The sequence below is a fragment of the Trichosurus vulpecula genome, chromosome 2, assembly GCF_011100635.1.
Source record: "Trichosurus vulpecula isolate mTriVul1 chromosome 2, mTriVul1.pri, whole genome shotgun sequence".
In the NCBI taxonomy this organism is placed as follows: Eukaryota; Metazoa; Chordata; class Mammalia; order Diprotodontia; family Phalangeridae; genus Trichosurus; species Trichosurus vulpecula.
The window spans coordinates 119,201,921-119,218,128 of NC_050574.1; the positions used below are offsets into that span (position 1 = coordinate 119,201,921).

A 16,208-nucleotide genomic window follows, 5' to 3' on the forward strand; every position below is an offset into this window, starting at 1 on the left:
GAAGATGGGGATACCCTCAGCAGAAACAGTGAAGTTCAGAACAGTGGTGGGAAGAAAGGATAATCAGTCTGGTTTTGGGCATGCTGAGTTTGAGATCTCTAAGACATCCAGTTTGATGTGGAATTAAAGCTCAGAACAAAGAGTGGGGCTGGAATTACAGACCTGAGAATCATTAGAATGGAGGTGATAATTCAATCCACATGAGTTCAAGTCACTGAGAGTGTTCCCCAAGACAAATCCTTGGGGAACATCAATAAGGCCACTCCAGGGCCCACATACTGTGTGCTCCAGCAATGAGGAAGTGAGTACTGAAGAACGCTGTGGAAGTACTTTTTCCAGATATATGATCTTGGGGTTATTTTTTTACTCTTTTCTCTCCCCTTCCCCTCTCATATTCAACCGGCTGCCAAAACCTATTGATTCTACCCCTCCATAATGTCTATGGTATCTGTATCCTCACCTTTGTTTCCACTACTACCTCATCCGTACAGAAAGAGAATGTGATATGGGCATACGAGTGCTGGTCTTAGAATCATAAAAGGCCAGAGCGGAAATGCCGTCCCTAAATTTCTATTAGTTGTCACTTAATCTTTCTGAGCCCATTACACCATCTGCAAATGGGAGTAATAATAGTTGCAGCGGCTGCCTTACAGGAGTGTTGCAAGGAGTAAAGGAGAACATGTGTGTAAGCGCTATTCAAACAGTAAAATGCTATCAGTTGTTATCACCATCATCATCATCATCATCGTTGTCTTCATTTCATCATCTGCTGAATAATATATTGATGGTCTCCTAACAACTTCTGCTCTCTTCCTCCTCCAATCCAACCTTCCAACTATCACCAGGATATTGCCATTCTACTCCTCTGCCTAACAATCTTCAGCAGCTTTCTCTTTTCTGCAGAATTCAGAGGATTTGTTTAGTGCCAATTACTACTAGGCACTGTGCTAGGTGCTAGGTATACCAATACAAGAACCAAATAGTGCCTGTCCTCAAGAGACTTACCTCCTCCTGGCAGGTTACAACTGGTTGATAGGTAAGTAAATATGAGATTACTGGAGGAAGGGGGATGCACTAACACCCGGGAGGACCAGAAAAGATGGATCCTGAGTTAAGCCTCGAAAGGAGCAAGGTGGAGGTGGTGAGGCAGTGCATTCCAGGCATGAGGAGCAGCCTATAGAAGGCAGTTGAGTATGGAGGCAAAAAAATTATAACAGACAAGACTTAGCAACTGATCAGATACAGAAGGTATGACAGAAAGATAGCAGTCAAAGATGCTAGCAGAAAGCTACAAGAGAAAAGTGCTGGATTTGGAATCAGAGGACCTGTGTTTAACTCTTGGTTCCACTCCTTAATACCTGTGTTATCATGGGTGGTTATTATAACTTCCTCTGGAACTCAGTTCTTCAGCTGTAAAATGAGGATGTTGGACCAAATGGCCTTTAAGGTCCCTTTAGCTTTAAATCTATGATTGTATGACTCTGAGGCTGTAAACCTAGGTAACTGGAGGGATGGAGATACCATCAACAGAAAGCAAAGTTTGGAGGAAGGGAAATTTTAGGGCATATATATTGAGCTTGAGATAACCATATAGGTAGAAATGTCTTATAGCTGGTGATTTGGGACTGGGGCTCAGGAGAGAGTAGGGCATACATACAGGGATCTAATCTCTCTCTCTCTCTCCAATGTCTATTATTAAGATATATATCATATGCATATGACATATATCGTAATCTTTCCCCTGAGCTTCTAGTTCTAAATCACCAACTCTCTATTACAGTTATGCAGATGATTTCTAAATATATTAGACTGTATGTACATGAATAAATAATATACAAATAAAATATGTATGGGAGTCATCTGCAAAGAGATGATCAGTGAACCCATGGGAGCTGATAAGATGAAGAGAAGATGAAGGGTTAAGGGCAAAGTCTTGGGGGATGCCCATACTTGGGGCAGGAGAGGATGATGATTTAGCAAAGGACACTGAGAAGGAACAGTCAGACAAGTAAAGAGAGAAAAGTGATACAAAACAGTGAGTATTCAGGAAGAGGATGTGGTCAACAGTACCACAACGGGGAGCTTTGGGGAAGTCAAGCAGGATAAGGACTGAGAAAAGCTCACTGGATTTCACAGTTAAGAGTTATTAACCTCAGGGAAAGCATTCTCAGTTAGGTCAGAAGCCAGATTTGCAAAATACTGAGAATGCAGAATGAAATAAAGAAACAGAGGCAATGAGTATAGACAAATCCAGAAGTTTGGCGATGAAAGAGAAAAGAGATACAGGATGACAACTTTAGAGGATGACAGGGTCAGCTTAAGGTTTTTTTGGTTTTTGTCTGTTTGTTTTTTAGTTCAAATACCTTTGGGATTCAAGGCTTCCATAGTTTGAAACCATTCTTTCTTTTCAGCCTAATCACTTTGTTTCAGCCTATTACTCCTTTCTTCATACACAGTATTCTAGGTAAAGTACACTACTACCTTATTCCTTTGCACACATGCCCTGTGTTTTCCTAGCTCTGTTCCTCTGTTCATGATACTTCCTATGCCTGGAATGTCCTCCATCTTTCTTTTTGCCCGGTAAACATCTGAAAAGCACCAGCTGGCTTATTTCCAGTATTCTACTAATAGAGAAGGGAGTGGGTCACATTAGAAGTGTTGGATATATGTGATACATGCACAAAGAACAAGGCATTCATCACTTGCAAAACGTTTGGCAACTTAAGAAGGGGCATTTATCCTAAGGGTGAGGTCATCTAATGGTGTTATTATTTATGTTCCAAACTTAGTATAGAAGCTAACACAGGTTATAACAAGCTTGGAACATGGTGGTGGCTAAGCAGAATGTCCACAATGGGGCTATCTTTGGTGTGTCACTGATATTTATGAAAACAGATGTAGTATTTTATTTGCAAGAACCTCTGCCAAGTCTACTCCAATTCCTTTATAATTATTTTTTGAGCAAGATATATTAAGTAATTATATCATTCATAGCACAGCATTTAAGAATGAGAAAGGTCTTAGAAAACATCTAGTCTAACTCCTTTATTTTACAAAAGAAGAAAGTGAAGCCTTGAGAGGAAAAAGACTTGTACAGGGTCAGATCTCCCGACTGTTCAGTGTTCTTTCAGTATATCACAGGTAGGGATGTGTGTGTGTGTGTCTTCCAGCCATCTCTTCTTTGATCTGATTCATGCAATGTTCCCAGCTTCAGTTATCTTATTGAGTATTAGGGTCTGTCAAATGTCATGTAACTTTCAGAACTTCCTCCTTATTCCTTTGCCCTGTCCTCACAGAGAGGAAGGAGTGGAGCGTGCACCTTCATTCCAGCAATGTAGAACAAATATATACATATCTATAGATCTACATAATTAGAACTGCAGAATATTAAAGCTGTAAAGTACTGGTTAAAAACAGAGGCTGATCAGTGGAACAGATTAGGTACACAAGTCAAGTCAGGCAAGTTCTTGTCCTCTCTAGCCTTTGACACTGTTGGTAACTCTTCTTTTCTTACTCTCTTCTCTCTAGGTTTTCATGACACTATTCTCTCCTGGTTCACCTCCTACCTGTGCTGGATCTTCAGCCAGGTTGCACCTGGTAGCCATGAGTGCCTGCCAAGGCTATGTCCTGGCCCTCTTTTCTTCCAAACGATTTTGATTGGTGACCTCATTAGCTCCCATGGAGTTAATTATCATTTCTATGCAGATGATCATCTCACATTTCCAACTGCCTATTAAATAACTCTAACGGGTTGCTCCATAGACATCAAACTCAGTATGTCCACACCAGAACCTACCATCTTTCCCAAAGAAACCTCTCCCCTCTTCCAAAATTCCCTAATAGTGACAAAGGTACCACCATCATCTTCCCAATCATCCAGGCTGAACACCTAGCTGTCATCTTTGACCCTTCACTCTATCATCCTCACATAATCAATTTCTTACCAAGTCCTATCCAATCGACATTCACAACATCTCTTCTAATAGTCCTTTTCTTTTCAGTGACACTGCTGTTACCCCTGTACAGACCTTTGTCACTTGACATTTAGACTACTGTAATTACCTGATAGTTAGGGTCCCTGCCTCAAGTATCTCCCCATTCAAGTCCCACTTCCACTCAGTTATCAAACTCAATAAACTACAGTGGCTCCCTATTACCTCCATGATCAAATATAAAGTCCTCTGTTTGGCTTTTAAAGCCCTGCATAATCCTGTTTTTCACTATTTTTTCACAGTTTTTTTTTCTTTTGGTCTGTTCTTTTACAACATGACTAATATGGAAATGTTTTACATGACTGAACATATGTGACCTATTATCAAGTTACTTACCATCTTAAGAGGGGGGAGGTGAGGGAGAGAGGGAAAAATTTGGATGTTAGGAAAGAACTGTGTATACTATAAAATAGCCTATAGAAGTGAGAATAATTATGTTGGTTTTCATCTGTAAGATGGAGGTCATAAGAGCTGTCCTGCCTGTTTTACAAAGTGGTTGTGAGGGTTTAATAAAACAGCATGTGACAAACAAAACAAATGTAAGGTACAGAGAGGACAAGTGTCATAGTACTAATGTTAACATTTGTGTAGCACTTTACAGTTTGCAACGTAATATATATGTTTTACCCCATTTGATCCTTATAACAACCTTAGCAGGGAGGTGCCATTATTATCCCAATTTTACAGATGGGGAAACTGAGGCTGAAAGATGTTAAGAAATTTGTCTTCCTGTGAGATTTTACAAAGGTCACTTAACCTCTTTGGGCCTCAGTTTCCGCATCTATATGATGATAGATGATAGGGTTGGACTAGATGGCCCTGAAGGTTCCTTCCCACTCTAGGGCTATATTCTTGAGGAAATATGATTGTCATATAGCCCATTTCATTGCTGGACAGCTCTGATCGTTAGGAAGTTTTTTTCTTATATTGAGCTGAAATCTGGTTGGTTTGGTTTTTTTTTGGAGGGAGGAAGGCAGGGCAATTAAGGTTAAATGACTTGCCCAAGGTCACACAGCTAGTGTGTCAAGTGTCTGAGGCTGGATTTGAACTCAGGTCCTCCCGACTCCAGGGCCAGCGCTTTACTCACTGAACCACCTAGCTGCCTCCTGAAATGTGGTTTAACTTCCACTGATGATTCTACTTCCGACCTCTGACCTTAGAAACTTACTAGCTGTGTGACTCTGGGCAAGTCACTTATGCCTATTGTCCTCAGTTTCCTCATCTATAAAGTGAGTTGGAGAAGGAAATGGCAAACTACTCCAGTATCTTTGCCAACAAAACCCTAAAGGAGGTCATGAAAGAGCTGGACACAACTGAAATGACTGAACAACAAAAACAGGTATAATAATACCTACGACACCAGCCTCACAGGATTGTTATAAGGATCAATTAAGTCATGTAATAAAAAAAGCACAACACAAATGTCCACTATTAACAAAACCTGGCATAAACTGGCTCCCAATTATCAAAGTGACCTTAAAATACTTGATGCTACAATGCTCTCCCTTCCCCAATGCTAGGTAAACATTTCTGGTTCTTTCAAGCAGTGCTCATGTACGTCTGCTCTCTAACATGCTCATTCCTCTTCTAGAAATGACAAAGCTTGTCGATGTTCCTTTTAAATTCAATGCTCCAGATGTGTTTATTTTGCTCAAGTGTTGATATTAGAATTACTGGCAACCTATGAACATCTGCTGAGTACTTGTGACGGGGGAAGTCAGCCCCTACCTGAAATTTTGCTACAGAAAAGGCAGGTATAGCATGGTGCTGTATATATACTGTGAGATTTGGAATCAACAGACCTGTCCAGAGTCAGTGTCTGAGGAGGCAGCGCGGAACAGCAGAAAGAACACAGAGCTGGAGTCAAAGAACCTGGATTCAAATCTAACCTCTTGGCACTTACTACCTGTGTGACTATGGCTAAGCAACTTAACTGCCCTAGGCTTTATAATTCTGTCCTCTGTAAAACGAGGGGCCTGGGACAGATGGCTGCAGAGGTTCCTTCCACACCTAGATCCGTGATTCTATGATGCTAGGTCTTCCTGCCTCCATGTCCACACCTCTGTCTACTCTACATACTGTGGCAGATGGAGGAGTGGGCTTGGAGTCTTGGTTCTACCACTTAATTGTTGGGTGCTCTTGGAGAATTCACTTTTCCTTCTCTAAAACTCAGATTCATAATCTGTATAATGTATATCTGGGAATTTCAGAGCTTAGAAGGCACCTCAAAGGACATCTAGTCCAATGCCTCTCAGAGCTATAATCCTGACAGGTGGTAAAATAGTTTCTTCTTGAAGATTTCCTTCGACAAGGAATTCACCACCTCCTCAGGCAGTCAGTCCCGTTCACTTGTGGGCAGAGCCCACTGTTAAGCTTTTCTTCACATTAACCTGAAGTTGTCTTCTCTAGAAATGGCCACCGAGGCCAAGTAGAACAAGTCTAATCTCTTTTCCACTGGAAAGTCCTGCAAATATGTGAAGAAAGCTATTAAGTCCCCCTTAAAAGTTTTTTATTCTCCAAGCTAAACAGTCCTTCAACTTCTTCTCACATGGCATGACCTCGGTCCCTTTCCCATCCTTGCCATCCTCTTCTAAAGGCATCCTCCTAAAATGTGGTACATGGAACTGAACACAATACTACAGATGGGTCATTTCTCTGATTCTGGAGTCTACTGTAACGCAGCCTTGAACTTTTTTGGCTGTAATATCAAACTGCGGACTCATAAGAAGCTTGTAATCCCTAAACCCCTCAAGTTCTTTTCACGTGAACTAGCCATGCCTAGCTATGTCTTTCTTATCTTGTACCTGGAAGTTTACCTTTTTTAAATCCACAAACAGAATCAGGTCTCACTTTGCTTCTGTATCTTTCTGCATGTATGCTGGCCTGCTCCACATGGTCTAAGGAATGCACCATGGCTTCCATTTCTCATCTTACTTTCCCTTATCCCCCTCTATCCAGTACCTAGAGTATAGTGTAAGAACACCTGGGGACACTAGACCTTGGCTTCTCTTACTAAATCAAAGTAAGACCAAGCGGTTTTGCTAGAAATAGATATTTTTAACCAATAATTTCTGACTAAGAGGAAACATATGAATTTGGGCTGAGACAAAATTACTGGGGTAAATTGAAGAGAACTAAATGCTTATATTTATAGAACAGTTGTAGGTCACAGAATCACTAAATTTAAAGAGTTAGAAGGGACTTTTCATTGACTCTCTGGTCCAACCCCTACCCAAACTATAACATACCTAACATAACAGAACAGTCACCTAGCCTCTGTCTGAAGATCTCCAATGAGGGAGAGCCCACTACCTCCAAAGACTCTTCTAGAATATTCTAGAGAAATATGAAAAGAGATTGTGTATCTTTTTTAGTCCTCATTTCCAGAGTGCTAAGATACTGTTTCTTCAAACTTCTGCTTCTTGGCTTGATACCTTTAAAAAATCACTCCACCTCATCTGTGAAGAAGGAATATGAATTCTTGTATGATATCTATACAGGGCTGTTTCACAGGAAAGGACACTGGAAGCTATAAAGTTCTACTCTATAAATATGAGTTATCATTCATGACTAACATAAGTAAGTGTCAATAAAATAAAGAGAAGTGGACCAGCCAAATAGCAAGAGTAAGGAAAAACAAACAGACCCTCTGAGTCCTATCCTGGCAGTAATAGAATCAGATGTCCTCCAGGGTATTAGGTAGATTCTTCATGGAGAATCAAGGGAAAGACATGAAAAAGAATTGTCCAGGCTGAGAAGGCTTGGATGGTCTGCCATTTGCACTGGTGGAAGACCTTGATCACTGATGCATGAAAATACGGAAATAAAGTTTAACAATAAAGTTTATATTCCTGATTATTTTCTTAGTGACTAAAAAGTACTATGCTGGTAGGATCTGTACAAGGAAATGGATAACGAAATAGAACTATATATTTCATTTTAAGAAAATTTAATACACAAAAGTTCAAACTTTCATAACAAAAAGGGGAGGGAAGGAAAACAATTGTACTTTAAAAGGATTCACTATAACATTCCTTTACCCAGAAAGTTCTCTCTCTGTCTTTGCAATAAAATTTCATTTTTATAACTGTATTTTCATCATCATAATCACGATTATGATCAAGAACATAAGCAATAGGTATTGAGCCCTTACTGTGGCCAGGCACTGTGCAAAGCACTGGAGATACAAAGAGAGGCAAAAACAATCCTTGTCCTCAAGGAGCTTACATTTTAATGGGGAAGACAACATCTAAAGAATTATGTACTAACAAGATATGTCCAGGGTAAATTGGAGATAATCTCTGGAGAGGCATTAGTAGTAGGAAGAAATGTTATGAAGGTAAAAATGACAAGACCTGGCAATAGATTAGATATGTAGGGTGAATAAAAAGGTAAGTCACAGATGATGCCAACATTGTGAATCTCGGTGTATTTATACATATGTATACATATACGTGTACATATATGCATACATGTACACATATTTATATAAATGAAAACATAAATGGATGAAAAAAGAAAATTCAGGCTCTTAAATAATCAAGAACTGAGAGGGAAGAAAAGCTTACCTGGTGGAATACAGGCTCTTTAACTTTTAGGTAAACCTGCAAAGAGTTCAAAACAACATGCATTAATATAGCCCATCATAAAAGGTCCAACAATCCAATCTTCATTCACAAGCCACTCAATGCTCTATCTTACAAATGCTATTTATTTCTCAATCCTGACTTTAGTCCCTCTGGGGGTAATCCAGATCAGATGAAAAATCCAGACAAGAAGGAAGAATATTGATCTTTGGGTCAAAATATTCGAGTTTGAGTTTTGGCTCCATGATTTAATGTAGGACCTTGGTAATGAAGGCATTTCCTTTCTTTGTGCCCTAGTTTTATCAGTTTTACAATAAAGGAGAAAGACTATTTGTTTTCTTTTGAATCAAAGAAAGGGTGGGAGTCTGGCAACCTAGGATTTAGCCTTTTTATTGCCATTAACTTGCTCTGCAATCTTGAGCAAATAACTTTATCTTTCTGGATCTATTTTCTTCCTTGAAAATATGGGGGTTGGACTAGATGACCTTTCAGCCCTGAATTGATGATTTTGAGAAATGTGGTTCAACACAGTTTTTGTATCAAGTGTAGCTGCCTGATACCACTTTTGAAAAATGGTAAATCCATTCACGGGCCACCTAGGTGGCACAGAGGATAGAGTGCAGGCCCTGGAGTCAGAAAGATTCATCTTCCTAAGTTCAGATTTGGCCTCAGACTTAATGACTGTCACCCTGGGCAAATCACTTCACTCTGTTTGCCTCAGTTTCTTCATCTGTAAAATGAGCTGGATAAGGAAGTGGCAAACTACTCCAGTATTTTTGCCAAGAAAATCCCAAATGTAGTCACAAAGAGTTGGACAAAACTGAAATGACTGAACAACTAAAATCCATTCATGACATACATGATCTTAGATACTTTACCATTTTGGTAACCCTCATTTGTACAAGCTCTAGTTTGTCAATGTCTCTCCTAAAATGTGATACCCTAAACTAAGGTTAATGAAATCCTATTTTAGAGGGCATGTGACCAGCATTGAATGGAGTAAGGCTACTGTTTACCTCATTTTGGACACTAGGATCCTATTCATGTAGTCTAAGATTATGTTAGCTTTTTTTGGCTGCCATAGCACACAATTGGTTCTTTAAAAGCTTGGAATGTGCTAAAACTGTCTAGTTCAAGTGCTTTCTTGCACCTCTCTGGGAAGAGTTTTAACTTTTTTGTAGGATGACAACCCATGGTTGCTATGAATTCCCTGTCCCTGTCGATATAAATGGCACTCATGCAATGCTTTTTAATCTTTTTGAATTACTACTTTTCCTCTTAATCCTGGAAAAATATTATCACTTAAAGAACAAAGGGTGATAGGGCAGAGAATCGTCCTTCCCTTCTCATAGCTTCTGGTTTTGAGGGTTGCTTTTTTTTCCCCCTGCTTCCTGAAGTGGGGGAAGCACATACTTTCTCTTATGTAAGCCATCTCCAATTCATACCTGAAATAGAATCCTCTCTACAGCTTCCTCAGCAAATAGTCAGTCAGCCAGTCTTGGCTCAAAGATCTCCAGTAAAATGAAACTGCCTATCTTCTATAGCACTTTTAGACAGCTCAAGAGGCTAGGATGGTTTTTTTTCCCCCAATCTCCATTGACCTCAGAAGCTTCTCCTCCCTCTCTGCTTCTAGTTCTGACCTCTTGGGACAAGCAGGACATGTCTCTTCCTCTCTCTCATAAGATAAGACCTTCCAATACAAGGCAGATGTCATGGCCCTTTAAAATACTTCTACCATCTTGGCTGCTTCCTCTGGAGACTGTAATTTATTAAAGTCTTTTCTAAAATTTGCCACCTAGAACAGAATACAATACTCCAGATATGGTCTGACCGGGGATAAGTCTAAAACCATTATGTCTGCTAGGAAGAAAGGAAGGAAAAGGGTTACTACGTCAATTTTGTGCCAGGCACTGTGCTAAGCACTTCACAAATATCCCATTTTATTCTCAAAGCAAAACTGGGAGCCAGGTGCTATTATTTTCCCTATTTTACAGTTGAGAAAACTGAGGCAAACAGGTTAAGTGACTTGCACAGGGACACATAGCTAGGAAGTATCTGAGCCCTGATCTGAATTCAGGTTTTTCTGACTTCAGGCCCTGTTCTGCCCACTGTGCCACCAAATTGTGTCCTGTCTACATGGCCTAAGATTGCATTATATTTTTTGGTTTTCACAACATACTGTTGACTCATGTGGAGTTTGTAGTCTATTAAAATCCCTAAGATCAGATGCCCATCGATTGGGGAATGACTAAAGAAACTGTGGCACACAAACATAATAAAACATCACTGTGCTATAAGAACATGATGAATATGGAAAAGTATGGAAAGACTTATATGAACTGCTACAAAGTAAAGAAGAGTCAGGAAGACAATGTACACAATGATTACATGATTACAACAATGTAAATGGAAGAACAATAACCATAAACAATTGAAACCAAATATGCAAAATTAAAAAGAACAAGACTGCCACTAAAAAAGAGATATGACACTTCCCCCAGCTTCTCTGTGGGGTGGGGGTGGGGATGTGAGAAAAGGAAATCCATGGATGTAAAATGTTGTATCATTAGACTTTTTCAATTTGTTGATTGGTTTTTCTATTTTTTTTCTTTTTCTTCCTTTAAAATTTTAATTCTTTGTTATAAAGAATGGCTCTCTGGGAGGGAGAAAAGGGAGGAATATAGGGGGACATCTAGATGTTATAAAAAATTTTAAAATCAAAATGAACAAAAACCTAATTTTAAAAACTCATGTAGACCCTTTTCAGACAAACTGATTTCTAGTTACTCTTCTCCCATCTTGTACTTATGAAACTGATGCTGATGAATGCGAGTATAAGACTTTTTGTGTATTCCTAGTAAAGTTCACTTCAAGTGATTCAGTTCAATATTCTAGTGGATCCTGACCCTACAATGTGTTATGCAATATGTTAACTACCCCTCTAGCTTTGTGTCATCTGTGATGTGAAGCAGGACAGGGTTAAATACAGATCCCTGTTCCAGAAATATTTATTAAGTGCCTGTTTTGTACAACGTACTGTAGTAGGTCCTGGGTACATAAAGACAAAAAAAATGGAAAAGTTCTTGCCCTCAATGAGCCTACATTGGCACATATGGGGATAAGTATGGACAAGGTAGGGAATGAAAGGGACAAAGGAGAGGTCCAAACAAAATAAACTAAGAATATTTGAGGAGGAAAAAGTCTCTAACATCCTATAGCTTATGTTCTAGCACCTACTTTGTACCAAGGATTATATAAGACATTGGAGGACTTTATGAAGGAAGTAGAGAATATTTTCTCAATGCAAAATGTCTCTTACTGGAAGACAAAGACCCAAGGTCTCAGAAAAGCTTCACATTGTTGACTGCTAAAGTGGTTAAACTAAGCCCACAGAATATCAGGGTCAGTGTTTTTTCTGAAATAAAATACATCACTATGTTGTATTTAAATATGTCACTAAAAACATGGCAACTTACATTTATACAGCACCTTATGATTCTTAGATTTTATAAATGTTTTCATTTGATCTGACCACCTAAGTATCATTATCCTCATTTTTTATAGACTGAGGTTCAGAGAAGGGAAATGACTTCCTCAGGGTCATAGAGACAGAACACAACAGAGTAGCATGTGGTGGTGGATAGTGGCCTAGACTGAGAGTCTGAATTCTGGGTTTAAATGGCAGATCTGTTACTTAAAAAAACAAACAAAACCACCCTATTTTATTGATGTCCTCTATCTTTTAATCACCTTTATCTCAATCCTTCCTTCAAGGGTGATAAAATAAAAAAAATTTAAGGAAAATCTTGATATAATGACATACCTTCACAGGTGGCATAGGAGATAGAATAAAGGGCCTGGAGTCAAGATCTGAGTTCAAATCTAACCTCAGACACTTAGTAGCTGTGTGATATGGGCAAGTCACTTAACCTCTGACTCAGTTTCCTCAACTGTAAAGTGAGAAAATAATAGCACCTACTTCCCATGGTTGTTATGAGGATAAAATGAAATAATATTTGTAAAGTAATTTGCTAACTTTAAGGCACCATATAAAGGTTATTTATTATACCACCATCATTATTTCTATCTTTGACTTTGTTGGGGCGTATACCCAAAAGAAGATTCCAAGGTCAGAGTATATAAGCAATTTAGTTAATTTGCTTGAATAATTCCAAGCTGAAATCCAGAATGGTCCAAAGACGTCACCACTCCACCAAGTGCAGCAGACACCTGTCCTCTCATAACTTTTTAAACATTTAATGGTCCCATTTTTGTTTTACTTTGCTAATTTGTGTAGTGTGAGGTGAAATCTCAGACTTGTCTTAATCTTCATTTCTCTTACTAATACTTAACATTTGGGAACACATTTTCATGTTGTCATTAATAGTTTATAACTGTTCTGAAAACTGTTCATGTCATCTTATTATTTATCTATTAGATGACCCCTGGTGTTAGATATTTGTTTCAAATCCTTATATACTTTGTATATCAGACTTTTGTCAGACAGTTAATGCAAATATTTTTCCTGCTCTACCATTTCTAATTCTAACTCATTTATGCAAAAGCTTTGTAATTTTATGAAATCAAAGTTATATTTTTTATCTTTTATGATCCCCTCTCCAGTTGTTAAGAGCTGTATGATTTTTTTTGGCAACTTTGGTGAATTTGCCTTTCTGAGCCTTGGTTTTCTTCTCTGTTAAATGAGGGGCTCAACTTGACGTCTAAGATTTCTTCCAGTTTAAAATCCTATGATGCTGATAGGGTTTCCACTTAGTTTTTGAACCTAAGTCCTTTGACTCCAAATCCAATGCTCTATCCCCTACTGATCAAAATTTAAGATGATTCTTTTTCTTGCTTCCAAAGACTTATTTTCACCCTCCTTCCCTTAATAAAAAAGAAGTGCTTTTATAAGACATTTCATCTAAAGCAAGAACTGAAATCTGCACATGAAATAACTTTTCTGGATGTAATCTCTCTAAGTTAGGTCTCTATCTTTGATCAGAGAGATGTGTTCTGTTGCCCAGTATGAGTCGAAAGTTGGGAGATGACAATGTGCTAAGCTTAAATGGCAAGAAAATTACTCATACATCCATAGCTCTGTAGGACACAAAACAGGACTTACTGTGGTTACTATTAAACTGAATAGCATTAATATAAAAATCAGGTGGTAATTGACTGTGTTCTTGGCCTTGAAACTTTCAAACCTAAAACAGAAAAGAGACATATTTCAAAAAGCAGAATCATCATAACAAAAAGAATGTTGTTTTTTTCTCATACTACATTCTATATGATTTGTGGTGATTAAAGAATATCTCTTTGGAAAATTACTTTACAACTTTCAAATAAATTGGACTTGATAACCATTGATAAGATACACTGGACATACTGGGTTAGCAGACAACCAGAGAGGCAAGGAGTTGAACTTTGGGGGCAGAAAGGCAGCATTTGTTGGCTCTATAAGGGCATCGGCCTCACTCACTTTCTATAAGCTCTGGAAATAGAAAAGAAAAGAGGAAGCCCAGAACTCTGTGAGGATATGCTACCAATAAGCCCTGACAATGTCTGTGACCACAGAACCAAGTGTGTTAGTAAGAGAGTGTGCAGGGGAGCCAGGGGAGACCCCTTTGTGTAGCTCTAAAGGGTCTAATTATTGGAGTGTCTGCATGTGTTTTCTCCTGTGTTATATACATCCCTGGAGCTGTGCTGTAAAGCTGCATAAGCTCTTGGGGACAGAGAACATAAAAGGATTCAGCAGAGATGACCATGTCACGAGGTCAGTGAGAATCCTTAGCTCAAATGCCACCTACCACAGGAGGTCTGTCCTGGCCCACACCCCCTGCTCCTGATGCCTTTGTCTCTCAGGCTACTTCTGTCTACTTTGTGTATCTCTAGTAGGTCCCTCACTGTTTGCATGTTTTCTCCCCCATTAGGCTGTGGGGTCTTTGGAGGCAAGGAATTGTGGTTCTGTCTTTCTGTGTATCCTTAGCACTTACCACAGCATCTGGTACACAGTAAGCACTTAATAAATACTTTTGGATTTCACTAGCTGCCTTACTGGGTAGGCCTGTGTCAGATGTCACAGGACACTGTCAAATTAGACTTAGATATGGGATTAAGAGACCTGGGCTCTACTTTCCAGCTTTGTCATTGACCATGAGGAAGTCCCTGGGGCCTCAGTTTCTTGTGTTGCCAAATGAAGTTATTGGATGACAAGGTCTCTCAGTTTCCTTTCCTAAACCCTAAAACATCTTCGCTATCCCTCTATAAGGATAGGTGGTTTCAGCAGGATGACTCAAATCCTCTACACTTTAGTAGACTATCTTTATGAGCTGCTGTGGCCCCAAACTTCCCTCCCCTGAGTTCTGCAGTTGAGAGATGACTATCTTCAGACTTTACTAGCTGGTCCTGTGATGAGAGAACACAGCCTCCATCGTTAGGCCCATGCCAAAGCTGTTCCAGCCTAACAGGGCCTGTCACAGATTGTACTCTGCTAGCACAGATATTGAGAGTTCCGCTTCATCTTCAAGGAAGCCTGAGAGGAAGGCATTCAGAAAGCCCTAACACTTCTGTGTTGGCTTACATGACTGTAGTAGGTAGAGTGCCAGATGTGGAGTCAGGAAGGCCTACATTCAAATTCTGTGTGACCGTGGGCAACTCATTAATCTCTCTTAGCCTCAGTTTCCTCATCTGTATGTAGTACCTACCATACATGGTTGCTTTGAGTTTCAAATGAGATTTTATATATGTATATATGAAGTGCTTTGCAAACTTCAAAGCACTATGTAAATGTAAATGATATTTATTACTGTACATATTAATTTATTTATTCCTCACATAGTTCTTGGGATGCATACAATGGAAGCATGACTGTTACCACTGTACAGATAAGTAAATGAGAAGCTGGAGATTGGGAGATCAGGGAAGTTGGGTGATTTGCCAAGGTCACCTAGCTAAGAAGAGGTAGAAGCAGGGCCTGATTCTAGCTCTTTTCATTATGCTGAGATGTCTTATCACTGATCTCCCTATGACACAAGGGACCTCTGTGTTACCACAAGTAGATTTACGTATAGAGTAGGGCTATCCTGTGAATGGTCAGAAACACTGCTTTTCATTGCTTGTATCTAGGGTGCCCCTTACCTAATTTACATAACAAGCCTGAACTTATGGAGATGGCAAGGAACTTGTAGCTTCATCTTGGGCAACTGCAGGAGGTCATTATTTGGCCCTTCAACAGAGTTTAATTGGATTTGGAATCAGAAAAGCTGGATTTGGCTCTGTTATTGAACTAGAGGAGGCCACAGAAGCTCTCTAAACCTCAGTTTCTGCCTCCATAAACAGTGTTCCAAAGAGGGGTTGTAATATCCCTACACTCACAGGCCAGGAAGGGGGAGGCCTAGAATTCAAACCAAAGTCTCTTGATTCCATGATGGGCTGTTATGTTGACTTGATGAAGGATTAACAGGCAGAGATCACAAGGACATCACCATGAGATATTAAATGGTCCAGGGGAAGGTTTCTAGAATACCAGGTGAACCTTTTTAGAGGACTGACTGCTAGAAGGACATGGACAAAAGTCACCCAAGGAGACAATGTGGGAATTGACTGTTTTTGATGGCACTGGGGTACTCAT

The 16,208-nt window shown here is 39.4% G+C and overlaps 1 protein-coding gene across 1 annotated transcript in view; it reads right to left on the bottom strand.

Moving 5' to 3' along the window:
- Nucleotides 1–16,208, bottom strand: part of ACER3 (alkaline ceramidase 3) — a 213,898-nt gene that overhangs the window by 40,474 nt on the left and 157,216 nt on the right. The window contains exons 5-6 of the mRNA XM_036744926.1: nucleotides 13,701–13,782; nucleotides 8,561–8,596 (exon numbers count right to left, since the gene is read on the bottom strand). Coding sequence (XP_036600821.1) covers nucleotides 8,561–8,596; nucleotides 13,701–13,782 — 118 coding nt within the window. The remainder of the gene's footprint in view (nucleotides 1–8,560; nucleotides 8,597–13,700; nucleotides 13,783–16,208) is intronic.